Genomic DNA, 15,644 nt, shown 5'->3' on the forward strand with positions numbered 1-15,644 from the left:
ACTCCAGCCCCTTGAAAACTAATGAACTGCGGCCCTCCCTCAAGCCCTAAAAACACCAGCTTGAATGATGCCCCCAACAACAATGAGATTCCACGCATGAATAGGGGGAACCGGGGGGAGTCCAAGGTAACACGCACGTTCTCTTAGTAAACATCTTATGACTGTTTCTTACTACACACAGTAACAAGAAGTCTGGTAACCATGTAAAAAGGAACACCAACACGAGGCTGTCCCTCTTTGTTGTCTGGACATTTTAAAATCTTTACAAGTGCGGGAATCGCAGTCAGTCAGGTGAAAAGAAACTCATTACGAGTCAAGGGCAATTCGCTAACAATGCCAAGTAGCAGTGAGTGTATGTGTGTGGCAGAAGAGACCATAAAATACAAGAGAGGATAATTATTTTAATCAGTTTAAGACAAATAACATTTAAATAAACCACATGATTCTTAAGCTCGAGCAGACGATTTTTAGGAATAGAAAAGAATGAGACAGTTGCTGTAAAGCAGAAAACATCTTCACACGATTTTTACAAGTTTGATTTACAAGATTAGTTTCCAGTTTCCAGTTTTTAACACCACACAGTAAAAGGACGGGACAAAAAAAGCTGGTAATAACAGGCGGACGACCCGTCACTCACAGACTTTTATTTCCTGAATGTTGTGAGAATGCCTCAAAGTGGTTCAATCCATGTGGAGATACAGTGAAGTTGCACATAAATGAACACACCTAAATGTGATAAACAAACACAGCTGAACAAGTTGGACCAGTAAGATACAACTATGACAAGTGATGCAAATGCATCAGCTCTAAATTGAGTTAAAATTCAACAAGTAGGAAATTTGTAGTCATCATCCATCAGAGATTTCTTAAAATAGTTTTTGGAAATTCATTTGATAACATCAGGATGCTTATATAAAAAAAGTGGAATGTGCAAAATTTGTCACCGCTGTGTAAATCATGAACTCCCTTTTTCTCCTGTTTGGTTAACTTGGTATCCCTCTATGAGGAGCCCAGTGCTGAGATTCACTCAAGAGGTTCAGTGTCTTCAGTGAACAGATCAGCCAAGTCAGCGACTGTCAGTACCGCAGCCTCCGAGTGCTTCATGGCTGTGCTGGTGTGACTGGAATCAAAAAGACTTTTATTGGTACTTTGACAACAGGGTACCCCCTGACCTCTTAAACTTGTATTTAAATACAAAAATAGCATCATTAAGAACTGACACCCACCTTTTTTCTGCTGTCTTCAGCATCGCTTGCATTCTCTCTTCAATTGTAGATTTGATGAGGAATCTGTGAACAAATGTTGGCCTGGTGGAGAGAGGAAACAAAAATGAGCATTTGTTTATGGAGTTTTGTTCAGTAGAGGGTGGATAATTTGATATAAATATTATTTTGATAAAAGGATTAACAAATTCTCCACATTGTCATTCCTTTGTCAGACTTTAACTGCTCCTAAAATGAAAAAAAATGTTTTGTATGCATCTTAGTTAGATTTAATTTACATGCATTTGTACATTCTGATGCAGATCTGTAACTAGAAGCAGTGAATAATGATGTGTGTACAGCACTTACAGAGGTGTGCACGCTATTTTAGTGCACTTTGGTCAAGAGCTGCATATCCCTGAGCACAGTGGTGAGTAAAAACAAAAAAACTAATGAAATCAATTTCAGTGTATCCTGCTGAACTTTAAGTGCTTTATTTTCTGACATACTATAAGCTGCATAGTTGTGGATTTATAGTTTTATTAAATAACTGGAGGTTGCACTCGTATTAAACATGAATCTAAGAAAAAAAAAACGCAGCTTTGAAGTCAATGCTCACAAGATGAGAAAAATTAAAAATGCAGAAGCTTACAACATCAACACATCTACACGAAGCTCTAAAGCACCGACAAAGTTATGCTGAAACCTCAGAGGTTTACTGACAGACTTTACTGCCTGCTCCTTACTTGGTTTGGCCAATCCGGTGCACTCTGCCTATTGCCTGGAGCTCATGAGCAGGGTTGAGGATTGGTTCAACCAGCAGCACGTGTGTTGCTTCGATGATATTCAGCCCATTGGAGCCCGTGTGGAGAGGCAGAAGAAGAATGTTGATCTTCTCTTCGTACTTGAAGGAACTTAGATTCTCCTGGAAAAACCACAATGAACAGTGCAATAATGAACAAATTACAGTCATATCTGTATCAAGAGATGCTTTTGTAACTGATTTATTTTAAGAAAAAAATGAGGATCCCTGAAAATTTATACTGCAATTTAACTACTGTGTATTTTCAAATTCAAACAATTATTTAACGTGCCGATTTTATCCAATTTCTCCTTTTTATTACACAAAAAACATAGACAATGAATTTATTCATTATAGTCTTTATATTGTATTTTACTACAGAAAAACCTTAATTATTAAGTCTCTGCATATGAGAGGCAGGGATTCATCTCCAGTTGATCAACCTGTTCGTTTGTTGGCAGTATAGCTCACACACACAAAAAAAGCATGCGGCCCGGGGTAAAGGAAGAAATATTGAGTTTAGGGTTGATGTGCTCTCAAGGGAGTGATCTCAGGTTAAAAAAAAACAACCTCAAATGAAGAACGAGGTGTAGCAGCAAGCCGAACAGCTGTTTTAGCAGCTGGTGGTGGAGAATATACATCAAGGAAAACCTAGCAGGCAGGTATTTAGACAGTCCTTAGATACGGGGGTTTTACTGCAAATGTTTAAATCTATCATACTGTCTGTGGTATTTCAACAAAAAACAAAACAATACAAAAGTTAAAAAGCAGGGGTGTGTATTCAAAATTGTGGCATTCATTATGTGTCAAATTCAAACCTGAAATTTGTGAATTCCGTTGATTTGAGAAAACTCCATGTTATTGTCAAACAAGGCCTTGGCGATGATGTCCAGGACACTCTGCCACTGTGCACGAGAGAAAAGGCAACGAAACAGGTCAGATCCAAACTCGATATCGCCAAAGTAAGTCTTGAAGAGTGCAGATAGTTTACTGTTACCGTGGAGAAGACGAGACATTTGGCCCCGGGGTTGGTCACTTGAATCTTCTTCAGAGTTCTTACAACTGCCTCCACTTTGGTAGAGTGGCTTCCCTGACAAACATAGGAAGAGGAAAGTTATCATGGCCGTGTTATACAATTATTTTTTTCTTTACAGGTATTATATGAAAATGGGGTCGCTGGCTGACCTTGACTGGTATGTCTTGGTCCTGACTGGATGATTGGGTGGTGAACACGTAAGAGATTTCTGTGTGGGATGTAGTCTGCCTGCAAATGGCACACTTGATGGCACGCCGCCTTGAGCCCACGCTGTACTGCTCCACAATGATAGCAATACACTCATTACAGAAGCAGTGTCCGCACGTCAGCACGGCCCACTGGAAAAGAGAGAAGAGCAAGATATTATTCTAAAGTATGAATAGCAGAGTGTAGATAACTGTTTACATTAATTACAAACACTTGCTAGCAACTTCATTAGGTACACCTGTTGGGCTGCTTATTAACACAAATATCTAATTAGGCAATCATGTGACAGCAACCTATTCCATTTAGGCAAGTAGACACGGTCAAGATGACCTGCTGAGGTTCAAACTGAACATCAGAATGGAGAAGAAAGCAGATTGTAAGTGGTTTGTTAAGAAATGCTAGACGGGCTGGTATGAATATTTCACAAACTGATGATCTACTGAGATGTTCCCACCAACCAAGATGTATAAGAAGTGGTGACTCTCACCTCCTGTCCCAGGGGCCGAGCACAAATGGGACACGGCTCTGGGTTCAGACCTCCAGTAGACTTGTCCTGCGACTGGATCAAGAAATGTATGCTGTTCAGAGTAAGCTCACATAATACATTTAGATGGGCTAACATTATGAATTGTATAATTACTATCACCTATAAAATTACCTTTTCCAGATTTGTGAGATACAAAAACTGGCCGAGCTTCTTTTGGAGCTGAGATTTTGCCACAGCTTGGTCGTTCAGAAGTTTGACTCTGTTCTGCTCCACCTGGGAGCAAAACAATCGAGAGGAGGGGTCAGGTAATGAAAAATATCAGGACACTTTACATTACCAAATATAAAGATCTACATTATATGTAGAAACCCACTGATTCAACAGTAACTTATGAGAAACCTCGGGGACAGTGAAGAAAACCCCCCACTTAAATCTCTGCAGACAGTTAGTCTATGAAGCAAAGTAACTCTGCAAAGAGCCAATCCTTTAACAGTCCTAATAACAAGTCAGTCATGTTGTCACGACTTCTATAAATGATCTTTTACCAGACCGACATAAGCGCGCAGCTACGCTAAATGAGTGTCACTGTCTTTAACTCGCCTCGTGGGGCTCTATGATGTGCGGCAGTTTGGGCTTTGGTTCATCGGGCAGACGCACACGTAGCCTCTCGGTGGCCATACCCAGCTCATCGATGGCTGACACATGATTGCGCAGCACCATCCAGTACTCGTGCAGCACCTGAGAACAAACACAGCTATCACGCTTTTTTAAGACCAAAACAAAGACTTAAAAAAATGAATTTTTGTTAAAGTGACTCCTCATAATACATATAATGATACCAAATGCCTATTGGAGCCCTACTGGAAGAATGCAGCTTTTTAAAGAATAAAAGATGCTCTTGTTGTCGTTTGTCCTTGTAATGTTGTAAGTGTGCCTACAAACCTTGTACTCCTTCTTCCAATTCTCAAACAGTTCCATAAAAGTGTTTCCTTCCTCCACCAGGTCTGGGTCCATGCGTTTAAGTTTGGCAAAAGACAAGATGGCCTTCAGAGTGCGTTCTGTCTCACTGGCTGCCCACAGACCTCGGCTGGTGGTGGGGAGACGGTCGTCAACCAGCCCCTCTTCATCCTCGATCATTTCTTCAAAGATGGCTGTCTGACCTTTGACGCTGTGGAGGAATTTTACTGATTAATCACCGCTTGGTTGTGTAATCTGATTGATGATGGATCTAAAAATACTGCTCTACTTACGTGTGAGAAAACAGCTTGGACTCATAATCTATGAAAAGTTCGTCTGCTTTGCAAAAAACACAGCTAGAAAATAACAAGACAAATATTAGTTCAAATAAGTTTCAGAGTATTTACAAAGAAATGTTATGAAACACAAGGAAAAGCTGTCATATAACCTCCACATAACTTTATAAACTGAACATTTTAAGGTTTCAAACACTGCTCGTACGAAGCTACAAAATGCTGACGACATACTTGTTGAGTGGCAGTCGCATTGGCCTGAGATGACAAATTGTGGCCTCCTCTATAACTTCTTTCGAGGCCGGACCCTCAAGACTTTTCACTGCATCTTGCACGGTCTTTTGAGATTTCATCAGATCCTGCATTTGCGTGGTGAGCAGAAACTGCAGACCATAGGCATCACGAAACCTGCAGGACACCAAACACTTGAAGCATCCTGGTCTTTTGATAAGTACAAGGTAACTGCTTGCAACTACCGTGCAACTACTAGGAACTACTTGATAAAAAGTGCTTACTTGTCTGCCATGGAGAGCTTGTGGGCTTGTTGTTTGTAGCTGGACGTCAGCTCATTCTTGATGCGGGACACCAGGTCGTCATCAGTGGAGCAGCGGACAGCCCTCTGAATAACATCCAGCCACCAAGGAGAGTTCAGCTTGACCTTGAGGAAGATAGATATCATAGTGATATTCAGCTACTTTAACTGTTTGTGTAAGTAACGAGTAGGATGCCAATTATGATCCCATTAGCTACATTTACTATTTTCTTTTTATTAAAATAATTTGATCAGTAAGCTCCAATTTCCTGATATGCAGTTTTCTTTTTGCTGTGCTAATTTGTTGGAGTTCATTAACAGATCAAAAAAAATGTCATTTTAAATACATTTCAAGTAAGTTAATTTTAGGAGCTGCAGAGGATGTATATAAAAAGGCAATCAATGCAGAAATTTTATGATCTTAAGATATTGGTTTTGCACTCCTAAACATCACTTATGTCTCTCTTTATATATGTAATCTTTTCATAAAATATGTAATTTCCCCGAGGGTAAAGAAGTTCTCACTTTTCGCTTCAGCTCCTTTATGTTCTGCAGCACCGGCTGCAAAGCCTGACGAGCATCCGCGACCTCAGAGTCGTATTTGGTCATGTAGTGCTGTCGCAGCTGCTCGGCCTACAGAGACAGGGAGAATGAAAAAACTGCAGTAGTAATTCTTAAAAAACAGATTTGATTTAAAAAGAAGAAAAATAGATACATTCTGACAGTATAATATATATTTGTGAATCACCTCTTCATCTAGTCTGTCATCTCTGAGGGTAGGAGGAATCCCACGATGCTTTGCGCTTAGCAGCTCCATCAAGTTATGGGTAGCATGAAGCCTCTGTTTTACCACAATGGCAAGTGTAATAGAAAATTAATTATGTCAATACATTCTAAGAGCCAGAAACATAAAGATTTTAGCTTCTGGTTTTTAAGTCACGTGTTCCCTCAGTCTTTGTAGAGATGAAATGTATGAGGCCACATACCTGTAACGAATCAGTCTTCAGTCTGTCTTTGTGCTCTTCTGATGAACGGAGCACTTCTCTATACATCTCTGCTGCCTCTACAAACTCACCTGCAGGTGGCAAAGGAAATAGTCATCCTTAGTGCCACTTAAAACGTCCACTACATGTCAAGCAAACAAAGTTGGCTACACAAATCACCTCAGTGCAGCAACAATAAACATATCGCTTTACTGAGACCAGCCTTAACAAAACATGCCAGTGCAAAAAGTGTCGGGAGACACAAAGATGGGATCATGGCCTCTGTTTTGTTTAAACTAATTCCCATGGGAAACTAAGAGCAAAGGGAGCAGATGTATAGAAGTGGGGATCTATACCTCTGATGATGTGGATTCCAGCCAAACCATTGAGTGCGCACACCAATTGTCTGTGAGCTTCTTCACACTCCACTCGACATTTCTTCTGCAGGGACTTCAGGAGCTCCTCCATTGTCATGGTGCTACAGAGAGGCAGGCAAACCTGCTTTACAAATCCTCCAGTGCAGATTACACAGAATGGGTCAGCTTTAAATAAACACCCCCAGCAACAAAAGGGTGCTGGGGGGGCTTCAATCATCCTAATGTTGTGATTTAGTCCAGCTGGACTGTTAATTAACTGCTGCAGCTGCCTTTAAAAAGACCTCATCTCATGCATAAGCACCTTGAGAACATAATACCTTTTCTGCAGAGGCAGGAACTCCCCCCTGACAGCCTGTGGATGGCAGCAGGCTTGGCGCAGCCTGAGCAGCGGGCACAGGATGGTATTGACGGTACGGCGGTCGAGGCTGCCAAGTTTCAAGCTCCAGTCAGAGATCTTCCTGAGATTAACCAAAGCGTCTTGGGAGCAGACCTCGTGCTGACGGTGGTAGAAGTGACCCTCGACGGGCGAGAAGTGCAACCAGTGCACTTCCTCTGTCTGAGGCGGGATCTGAATCTGGAGAAAGATTAACAGGACCATCTAAGATGAGTACAAACATTCAAAAGAGAAAGCTTTAGGGATGTGTTTCATATAAAAAAAAAATGGGTCAAACAAAATAGTTCTTCAGACAGTCTCAATCGAATCCAGGCCAACGATCAGAGAAATACTTTTAAAATCCTACCTGATCAATGACGTCTTTTTTAGCCGATCGCCATAATATCTGAGCGATCACATGGTACAGAGGTTCCGTATTTCCACGTCGGTAGGGACGATAAAGAAGCTGGTGCCACCAGTGTTTCACCCAGTATGGGTCAACTCCCAGGAAAAGCACAAGGCCATACAGATCTACAGTAAAAAAAAGTTTTAATGATTTTTTTTTTACTGCTGAAGAGACCAAAGACTGAAATCACAACCTTGACAGATTAATTACATCTGTGCATAGATTTAAAAACACTTTGCTTTCTTATATTTTGGCATTTTCTCTGGCAGTGGCAGGTGAAGGCAGTGAAAACCTACACTTATTTTTATGTTTTTATCTTTATATTTTTATGTGCTACATAAGAAATTCCATTTGCATTCATACTCATAGTATTTCTTTTTTCTTCTGTGGTAACAGTTTTATTCACATTACCTTCTAAGCCTCTCTGGACTGGAGTGCCGCTGACACACCAGCGGTTAACAGACGCAAGACGTAGAGCCATCTCCGCAGCCTGATGGGATCAACCTCAGGTGGTCACATAAACTACGTTTAAATAACAAAACAAAGTGAGATGCAACAGGAAATGAATGATCTCACCTTCGCAGTGGGGCATTCAACCATCTGAGCCTCATCCAGACAGATTCGCCACCACTCCACAGCTACCAGAGGACTGGGTATAGCCATGTAACGCTTCTGGTTGCGGAAGCGGCGGCCGTCTTTGCTGTTACTGTGGGGAATGTCAACGTAGTTGAGCTCAGAGCGCAGCACGTCGTAGGTGGTAATGACCACGTCCTGCTCGGCGAGCATGTGAGGCTGAATGAATCCATGTTTCTTCACACCCTGATAAACCTAAGAGGCACGTGAAAGGCAAAATAATTAGGCATGCCAACGATATGACAGGAAACACAGATGAGAGAGAAGAGTGCGTGCTTTAACAAATCATAAAAGATGTGCAGTGCTTGCAAAATGTTGTGTCGTGTTGTTCCTGCTCCTGCACCATCATTGCAACTGGCGACTCGCACTGTTGTGATGGCACAGTAGTGTAACATGCAATGATTTAAGTGAGTGCATCATTTTCAGAGTACCTGAAAGTTGGAAGGTAGAGGGTGTATTTTAAACCAAACCCTGGTCTTTCTTAATCTTAACCAAACAGTTTTGTTACTTACATCTAACCAATCAGTTTTGTGCCTAAACTGAGCCAAACTTTAACACCTTTCGGTGGTTTTGATTATTTGCACATTTAAGATTTATTTTATTTTTATTTTAGACTTTGAGCATGTTATATATGAGATACTACCAAGAGACTGACGTATGAATCTACTCTCTCACCAGCACTCGTAAAGAGGAGGACCTGATATGCTTGTTGATCTCCTCGACCCACTGGTGGCAGATGGAGCTTGGGGAAATTATGAGGGTGGCTCCTGTGGACACGGGTTTCATGGCTACCAGGCAGTGAGGGCAGTAGAAAGGTGTAGTTTCAAGGCTCTCTTCTTTATAGTTCACACAGTCTGCGTGCTGCCACAGCTGACAGTTCATACACTGGACGCGGGCCTTGTAGTCAATGATGCCGAGTTCACCACAGATGCACTCGAATCTGTAGTCAGGGGTGTTAAACGGGACGACAGACGCTCTGGTGGGGGTTTCCGTCTCCTTGTCATCATCGAGCTGTGAAGCTTCTCCTCTTTCTTCGGGGAGATCAGCTATTCTGCACATGTCTCGTGTATCTGAGTCACTTTTATCCTGAGAAACCTGTAACGGTGCTCTGGAAGAATCCAGCATGTCATCTGGCTGATCTGCTTTCTCATTCAGACTTTCATCCCACTCTTTCTTTGTTTCTGCTTCCTCTGAGACAGGACAGTCAGATGTAGGGGTGCTCGGATCTCTCTGATCTTCTGAGAGAGAGTTTTGTAGAGCTGCCTCTGCCTTTTCCTTTGCTCGTCTCTGAAACATTTTCCTGGGTGTGCTCTCCGTGCTTTTCGAAGTCTTAAGAAAGACAAATGCAGACCAAACTCAGGCAACACAATAAAGTCATATTTGTAGCATGAAACATTCATATTAGAAGTTCATTATTCTTACAGACTTTGATGATCCTGCAAATGTTTTCTTTGTTTCTTTGTACTTCTTTCCCAGCTTGAACGACCCCGCCAAGCCCCGACCTTTGACCCGGTCAACCATGCCGTCATCTATGAGCTTTGTCAGCGTCTTCCTGATGTGGTTGCGGTTCTTGAGGAGGTCATAGCCATAAGTGGCTCGGATGTAGGTGAAGATGGCATTGACTGAGGCTCCCTTGCCAGATCTCATCTCCTTTATAGCAGTGAGTAGCATGACACGCACAGCTGGAGAAATATAAGTATGATTCAAAAAGGTGTGAAACTTCAGTGACTTATGAGGATTGTCTAAAAGGACTTGAGTGACATACTTGGGTAGGATATTTTAATTTTAGGCTGAGCTTCAGACTTGCAGCTGATAACTTTCTTTCTTTCTAGCGGAGGAGGAGGAACAAAGTAATTCACAGATTTTCCCTGCAAAGCCACGAGATTTAAAAAAAGAAATAAATCATAAACCATTGTATGTTAAACATACATAACATTTGATTACAAAGTTTAGGGAAGAAAAAAAATGTGGCATTCATCACAGTAGAGGTCTACTAACCACAGGGAGTGTGAGGGCCTCTTGTTCGAGGTCCTGCCGGGTATGAAACAAGATTAGAGCCAGAACTTCCACCGTCTTTCCAAGCCCCATCTCATCAGCCAGGATCCCACCAGGCCACTCAATGCCAGCCAGTGGAAATTCTCGAATTAAGCTAAAAATAAAAAAAGAAACTAAATTCTAGTAGCTGTGGAACTATATCATACCTGAGAGTCACCTTAATGTGATAACAGCAAGTTAAAAGGTCAACTCATTCAAATTACACACGTTTTTTTCCCACTGATGGTGTCCCTTCAGGCTGTTTTACTGTTATGGTTTTAAGATAACAATTCTACCATCAAGTTTTATGCTAATGGTGCTTAACAAACAAAATAATAACACACACAACTTTTGAGATTTCAACTTAAATAGTAGTCCCCATAAAAACTGCTGACAGTGAGGCCTGTGGATTATATTGAGTTTAAGTGTAAACTGTTTGCAGAAAGATAAGATTCCTGTCATCTTTATAATATTGAAAAGGCAGAAAATATTTCCGAATGATCGGAACCTTTAACATGAGAATAACTATGTTCCTACCAGCCGATAAAAGGGTTGTAAAACAGCTTTTTGCCACACAAAGCGATCAACTCCCGCCAGAGGAAATGCAATGATTGTTCTGCAAAGAAACAGTAAATACTGAATATGACGCTTTTTGAAACAAACCACTGATATCTTGTTTTCAAAAATTCTTAAATTGAAAGGGATCTAACTTAAAATTCCAGTTAAAGGAGCACGAGCGGCAGGGGAATGAACAGAGGCACCTTTACTTGAGTTGTTCCTGTATTTCTCTCTTCTCAGCATCCAGTTGACTGCTTGACTCTGATAGGGCCTGAGTACAGGAATAAGAGCCTTATGCTGGACGTCATAGGTCACCTCCTGGCTTTCTTCCTGGTGCATATGCCTGACATAATCGTAGAGCTCCTCAACATTTTGCCTCTCCAGGTCGGTATCACATTCTTCCTCCTCATTATCTACGACCTCTTTATGAAGAATAAGCAACAAAAACCAGTCAAGGTGAATTGGAAACCCTGTGCTGCTATAGTATGGCGTGCAGAACTTGGAGTCTGCTTACCGGGAATAATGAAATCGTAGAAATACTCCATTAACTTCTGCATCAGTTGGTTTGCTTTTTTGAGCCGAGCATTTCCCTCACTGAGGAATTCCGGCTTCCCGAGCCCAGTTTCCAGCAAGTAAATCCCCACCTGCCAGACAGAGCCAGGGAAAAGCTTAAATAAGAAATAATGTTTAACCAAACTTGAACTGTTTAATGGTTTGACTAAAGGAGCACAATTTTACTCCAGCCAAAGACAGCTGATTTAAAAAATATATGGTCTTAAAAGCAGGGTAATTTCATGACCATTTATTAACTAAATCAAGCCTAAACATGGATCTTTGTATTCCAGCAGAAATACCTACATACCTTGACTGAGTCGTCTTTTGCCTGGTGACAGAGCTGCACCACCCTCCTCTTCTGTAGCCAGTCGAGGTCCTCCAATGGGATCCTACGGAGGCTGCATTCTGCCGTACAAGTGTCTTCATCAGGACTGCACTGCACCCCTGAGCTCTCATCACAGCTGCTGTAACTGATGCAGAGTTGCTCACCCATCCTGTGAAACGTGAAAGCTCTCTGATCGCAGTCAGATGGGAGCCAGGCTGGCCTGACACTGAACTCCCCAATGAGTGCTTTCCAGATGTGGCTGAGCTTCAAAAGTGAAAACACAGTGAGCGCTAGGGAGGTAGAAGCAGCGGTGATGTCGGACGACGTGCTGGGAAGTTCTTCTGTAAACCGGACAGGGGTGCAGGCAGCCTCTGTGGCGCCCTCTGGAGGGGAGAGAAGGGTGCTACTAGGAGCAGGGTCCGCTGAAAGAATGGAACACGTCGGTATCTCTTCATCTTCCTGGATTTCCTCATTCTTGCGGTCCTCCAACATGTTCCAGTTCAACCTCTTCTTAGCTTCTTCATCCACCCTCACAGGAGGGGCCCTCTTTCTTCGGCTACTCATGGTGAAGCTCTGCAAAGAGGGCAAATATTATGAAACGCTCACCAAAAAAAAAATAAACACCACGCAGTTTATTCATTCATAACCACATCAGTAGCATATGCCAAATACCTATTTTATATTTGGTAGGCTGAGAGAAAATACCCTTCCTGAGTTTCCCTGAACAATGCTGCTTATCTAATGAACACAATAACTTAATCATAAAAACTTTCCTTCATACAGACCATGGCTCCACAGTATAGTGGTTTACTCATTCACCTAATGAGTGAAAGATCTCCGGAGGACACACAAATCCCTTTGGGGCATCCAGTGCAAAAAATCTGTCAAATTAAATATGCAGAGCTACCGAGTATGGCAACCCCTGGTAAATACGGGAGCAGCTGGAGGATGCTTTTCTTTTACACAAACAAAATTAAGTAAAATCCAATTTTCCACTAACCAAACATTTTGTTTATTTATGTTGCCTTTTAGCCTATATCCCTCCTTAAATCATTACATTTTTACATGCACTTATGCAGGACTTAATATACTCTACTAGTACTCTTGCATAATTCACATTTCAACTTAATCCATATTTATTTATTACTGTGCCTTGGTACAACCTTTTTTAGCTGACTTTATCAGATGACTTTGTCGGAAAGTGTCCAGCTCAGAGTCCCTGAGCGTGCACAGCATTAATCAACTGCTGGTAGATCCACAGCAAAAATAATGTTTCTACAAAGACTTTTATATTAATACTGTGGTATGTTTGTACATGCATGAATGCTTCTGTTCTCACAGCTAGAGCTTTGTGTCTAAGATTATCCTTTTAGAATTAATATGCTGACATCATACAGAGTCCATCCATCCTCTTCCACTTATCCTTGTCAGGATCGCGAGGGGCTGGAGCCTATCCCAGCTACCGTAGGGCAAGAGGCATCATACAGAGTCAAAAGTAGGAAAAAACCCACTAGAAACTGGAGTTTTAAAAAGTTTAACCTCTTGGATCCTTGGGATTACTTGTACATAAGCTTTCTTCATTATTATAAACTTTTTTGTTTAAGAAGAGCACCCATGATTGCAACAGTTAAATATAATAAGACCACTTCAACGACAGATTGTGGATATCCCTTGTGAGCAGTTATTATGAGGTTGGCAGCAACTGTGATGTTCAAGGCTGATCTCTTATTCAGCCACGTTATTTTGTTTGGGGAAAACTTGGGTCCTGTGCAACTTCAGCATACCCAAAATACTCTGACATTAAGACACAGGAGAGTCTGATGGATTAGAATTAAGTAACAAAGCTACTTTTAGCTGCTTCCCTATTCATGACAGCATAACGCCACGTTTGGCAGTTTTTATGCTGATTGCCCTTCCTGACACAACCCACATGTATTTGTGTCTCTGACTGAGCCAGGGATCAATATTGATCATAAGTAAGTATTTCATTAAATTGATGTTTAGTGCTCAAATGTTGGGTGGCATGATGGTGTGGTGATTAGTGACATCACCTCAGAGCAAGAAGGTTCTGGGTTCAAATCCAGTCTGGATTCTGTGTGGAGTTTGCATTTACTCTGGCTTCCCACCACAGTCCAAAGACATCCCTTACGTTACTTGGTGAATGTGAGTCTATCTCCGTGTTAACCCTACAATAATGTGGCGATCTAGTATACCCTGCTTCTCACCATATGAATAGTATAGACAATCATTCTGTACAGTAATAATTATAGTTTTACAACTGTTTATTAATACTCACAATTGTATATCTACAATCTGTATAGTTTCATATTTCATATTTCTGTATAGTTTTCATATTTTTAATCATATTTATATCCTGTTTATAGCCTGTACATAGCTTGTAAACTCACTACAGCCTGTACATACTTATAGTTATAGCATATTCATAACATACCTTCATACCGTGTACATTGTAACATACCTATAATAGATCCATATTCTGTAATATATCTATATCACGTCTAAAGTACTTTCTGGATGGATGCAAACTGCATTTCATTGCCTTGTACTTGTGACATGTGCAATGACAATAAAGTTTAATTCTATTCTAATTCTAATTCTATTCTATTCTATTCTATTCTATTCTATGACAGCTGGGATAATCTCCAGAACTGGATAAGTGGAAGAAAATGGATGGACAAATGGAATTCAAGGGTTGTTCCAATAATGGTGAGGTCGTTCTCCAGAGAACAATAGGTGGTGATATCATGAATGTTGATTTCTAATCCGGAAAATGACTTTAACGTGTCCACTTATTTAGGTTGGCACCATAAGCTACTATGTTGATGTTGATCCCAGTAAGAAGTGATCTGCCTTTGTAGTACAGAAAACTGAGGGTTGACCCTGAAGTTTCCTGGTTAAGATGAAACCCTGCTTCACAGTAAAGGCCTCTTATGGGATACAACAGACTTCTTATTTACCAGCAGGTCAACAAGGCTCATACTGGAAGATAGCATATCAATGGAAGCAGCATGTGAGACTATATGAGGTACTTACTGTGGTATTAAACTATCAAAGCGAATGAGACATATCCCACAAGACAAACTGTCAGAGTTTAAGTTTGCATCCACAGCTGGAGCCTGTCACTTCACTTCATCTACATTGTATCTGTGTTTCCCACTTATGGCTCAGGCTACATGCACTGCTAGCTGGCTAACTTATACATCTTCTACACGACGGCTTACAAACAGCAGTTTTAAAATTAGCTCCTTCCCTGCGGGGAGAGTTTATCCTCTGAGAATTCAGTCAGCAGCGAAACCATCAGCACACAACAGTCTGTGGTATAAACAGTGTTACACAATGAGAGCACTTTCGCACAGCGCGCCACATTTCATCCCCTGGCTGCAAACAAGCAAATTAAAAAGGTAAAAGAAAAAAAGCATATTTACTTGTCGAGACTGCCTCAAACTGCTCCTGTTATTACAGCTCGACGAGAAATCGATTCATGCTGAAGCAGCTGCAAACACTCCGTCTGAACCGCAGCACAGTTCATCTACGGACATCAATGTTGACGTCCGCCATTTTTAAATGCAGGAAGTGACGTCAAAGCAGGGGAAACTGTCAGATTAAGTTTATCTAACACAAATTTATGTGACTCAAAACTTACAATAGATTAAATTATTTGCTTCAAATGATTGTTTTTTTGTTTTTCTTTTTTCATTTCTTTGCATTTTTTCATTTTAATATATATTGCCAATATCAGACAAAAACAGAGTTTGTTCGAGTCTAACGAGTTTGAAAGTCAATACTTGACCACCTTTATTCTTCAACTCAGCCTGAACTCTTTCTTCTTTTCAGTTTTCTTGTCATCTCTTCAAGTAGTCTTA

The 15,644-nt window shown here is 41.1% G+C and overlaps 1 protein-coding gene across 1 annotated transcript; it reads right to left on the reverse strand.

The window, feature by feature from the left end:
• Positions 1-565: 565 nt before the first annotated feature.
• Positions 566-15,353, reverse strand: shprh (SNF2 histone linker PHD RING helicase). The gene is made up of 30 exons (XM_003442994.5): positions 15,207-15,353; positions 11,743-12,333; positions 11,395-11,524; positions 11,084-11,302; positions 10,860-10,938; positions 10,287-10,437; positions 10,054-10,156; positions 9,711-9,970; positions 8,964-9,617; positions 8,232-8,483; positions 8,067-8,145; positions 7,617-7,780; positions 7,194-7,450; positions 6,856-6,977; positions 6,503-6,591; positions 6,265-6,357; positions 6,042-6,149; positions 5,500-5,642; positions 5,219-5,392; positions 4,985-5,047; positions 4,677-4,902; positions 4,335-4,472; positions 3,906-4,007; positions 3,735-3,806; positions 3,190-3,378; positions 3,002-3,094; positions 2,823-2,909; positions 1,949-2,127; positions 1,227-1,307; positions 566-1,120 (listed from the first exon to the last, which is right to left on the reverse strand). The coding sequence occupies exons 2-30, from the start codon at positions 12,322-12,324 to the stop codon at positions 1,024-1,026; spliced, it is 4,986 nt and encodes a 1,661-aa protein (XP_003443042.1). The 5' UTR covers positions 12,325-12,333; positions 15,207-15,353; the 3' UTR covers positions 566-1,023.
• Positions 15,354-15,644: the final 291 nt, after the last annotated feature.

The sequence above is a fragment of the Oreochromis niloticus genome, linkage group LG19 (assembly GCF_001858045.2).
Source record: "Oreochromis niloticus isolate F11D_XX linkage group LG19, O_niloticus_UMD_NMBU, whole genome shotgun sequence".
NCBI lineage: Eukaryota > Metazoa > Chordata > Actinopteri > Cichliformes > Cichlidae > Oreochromis > Oreochromis niloticus.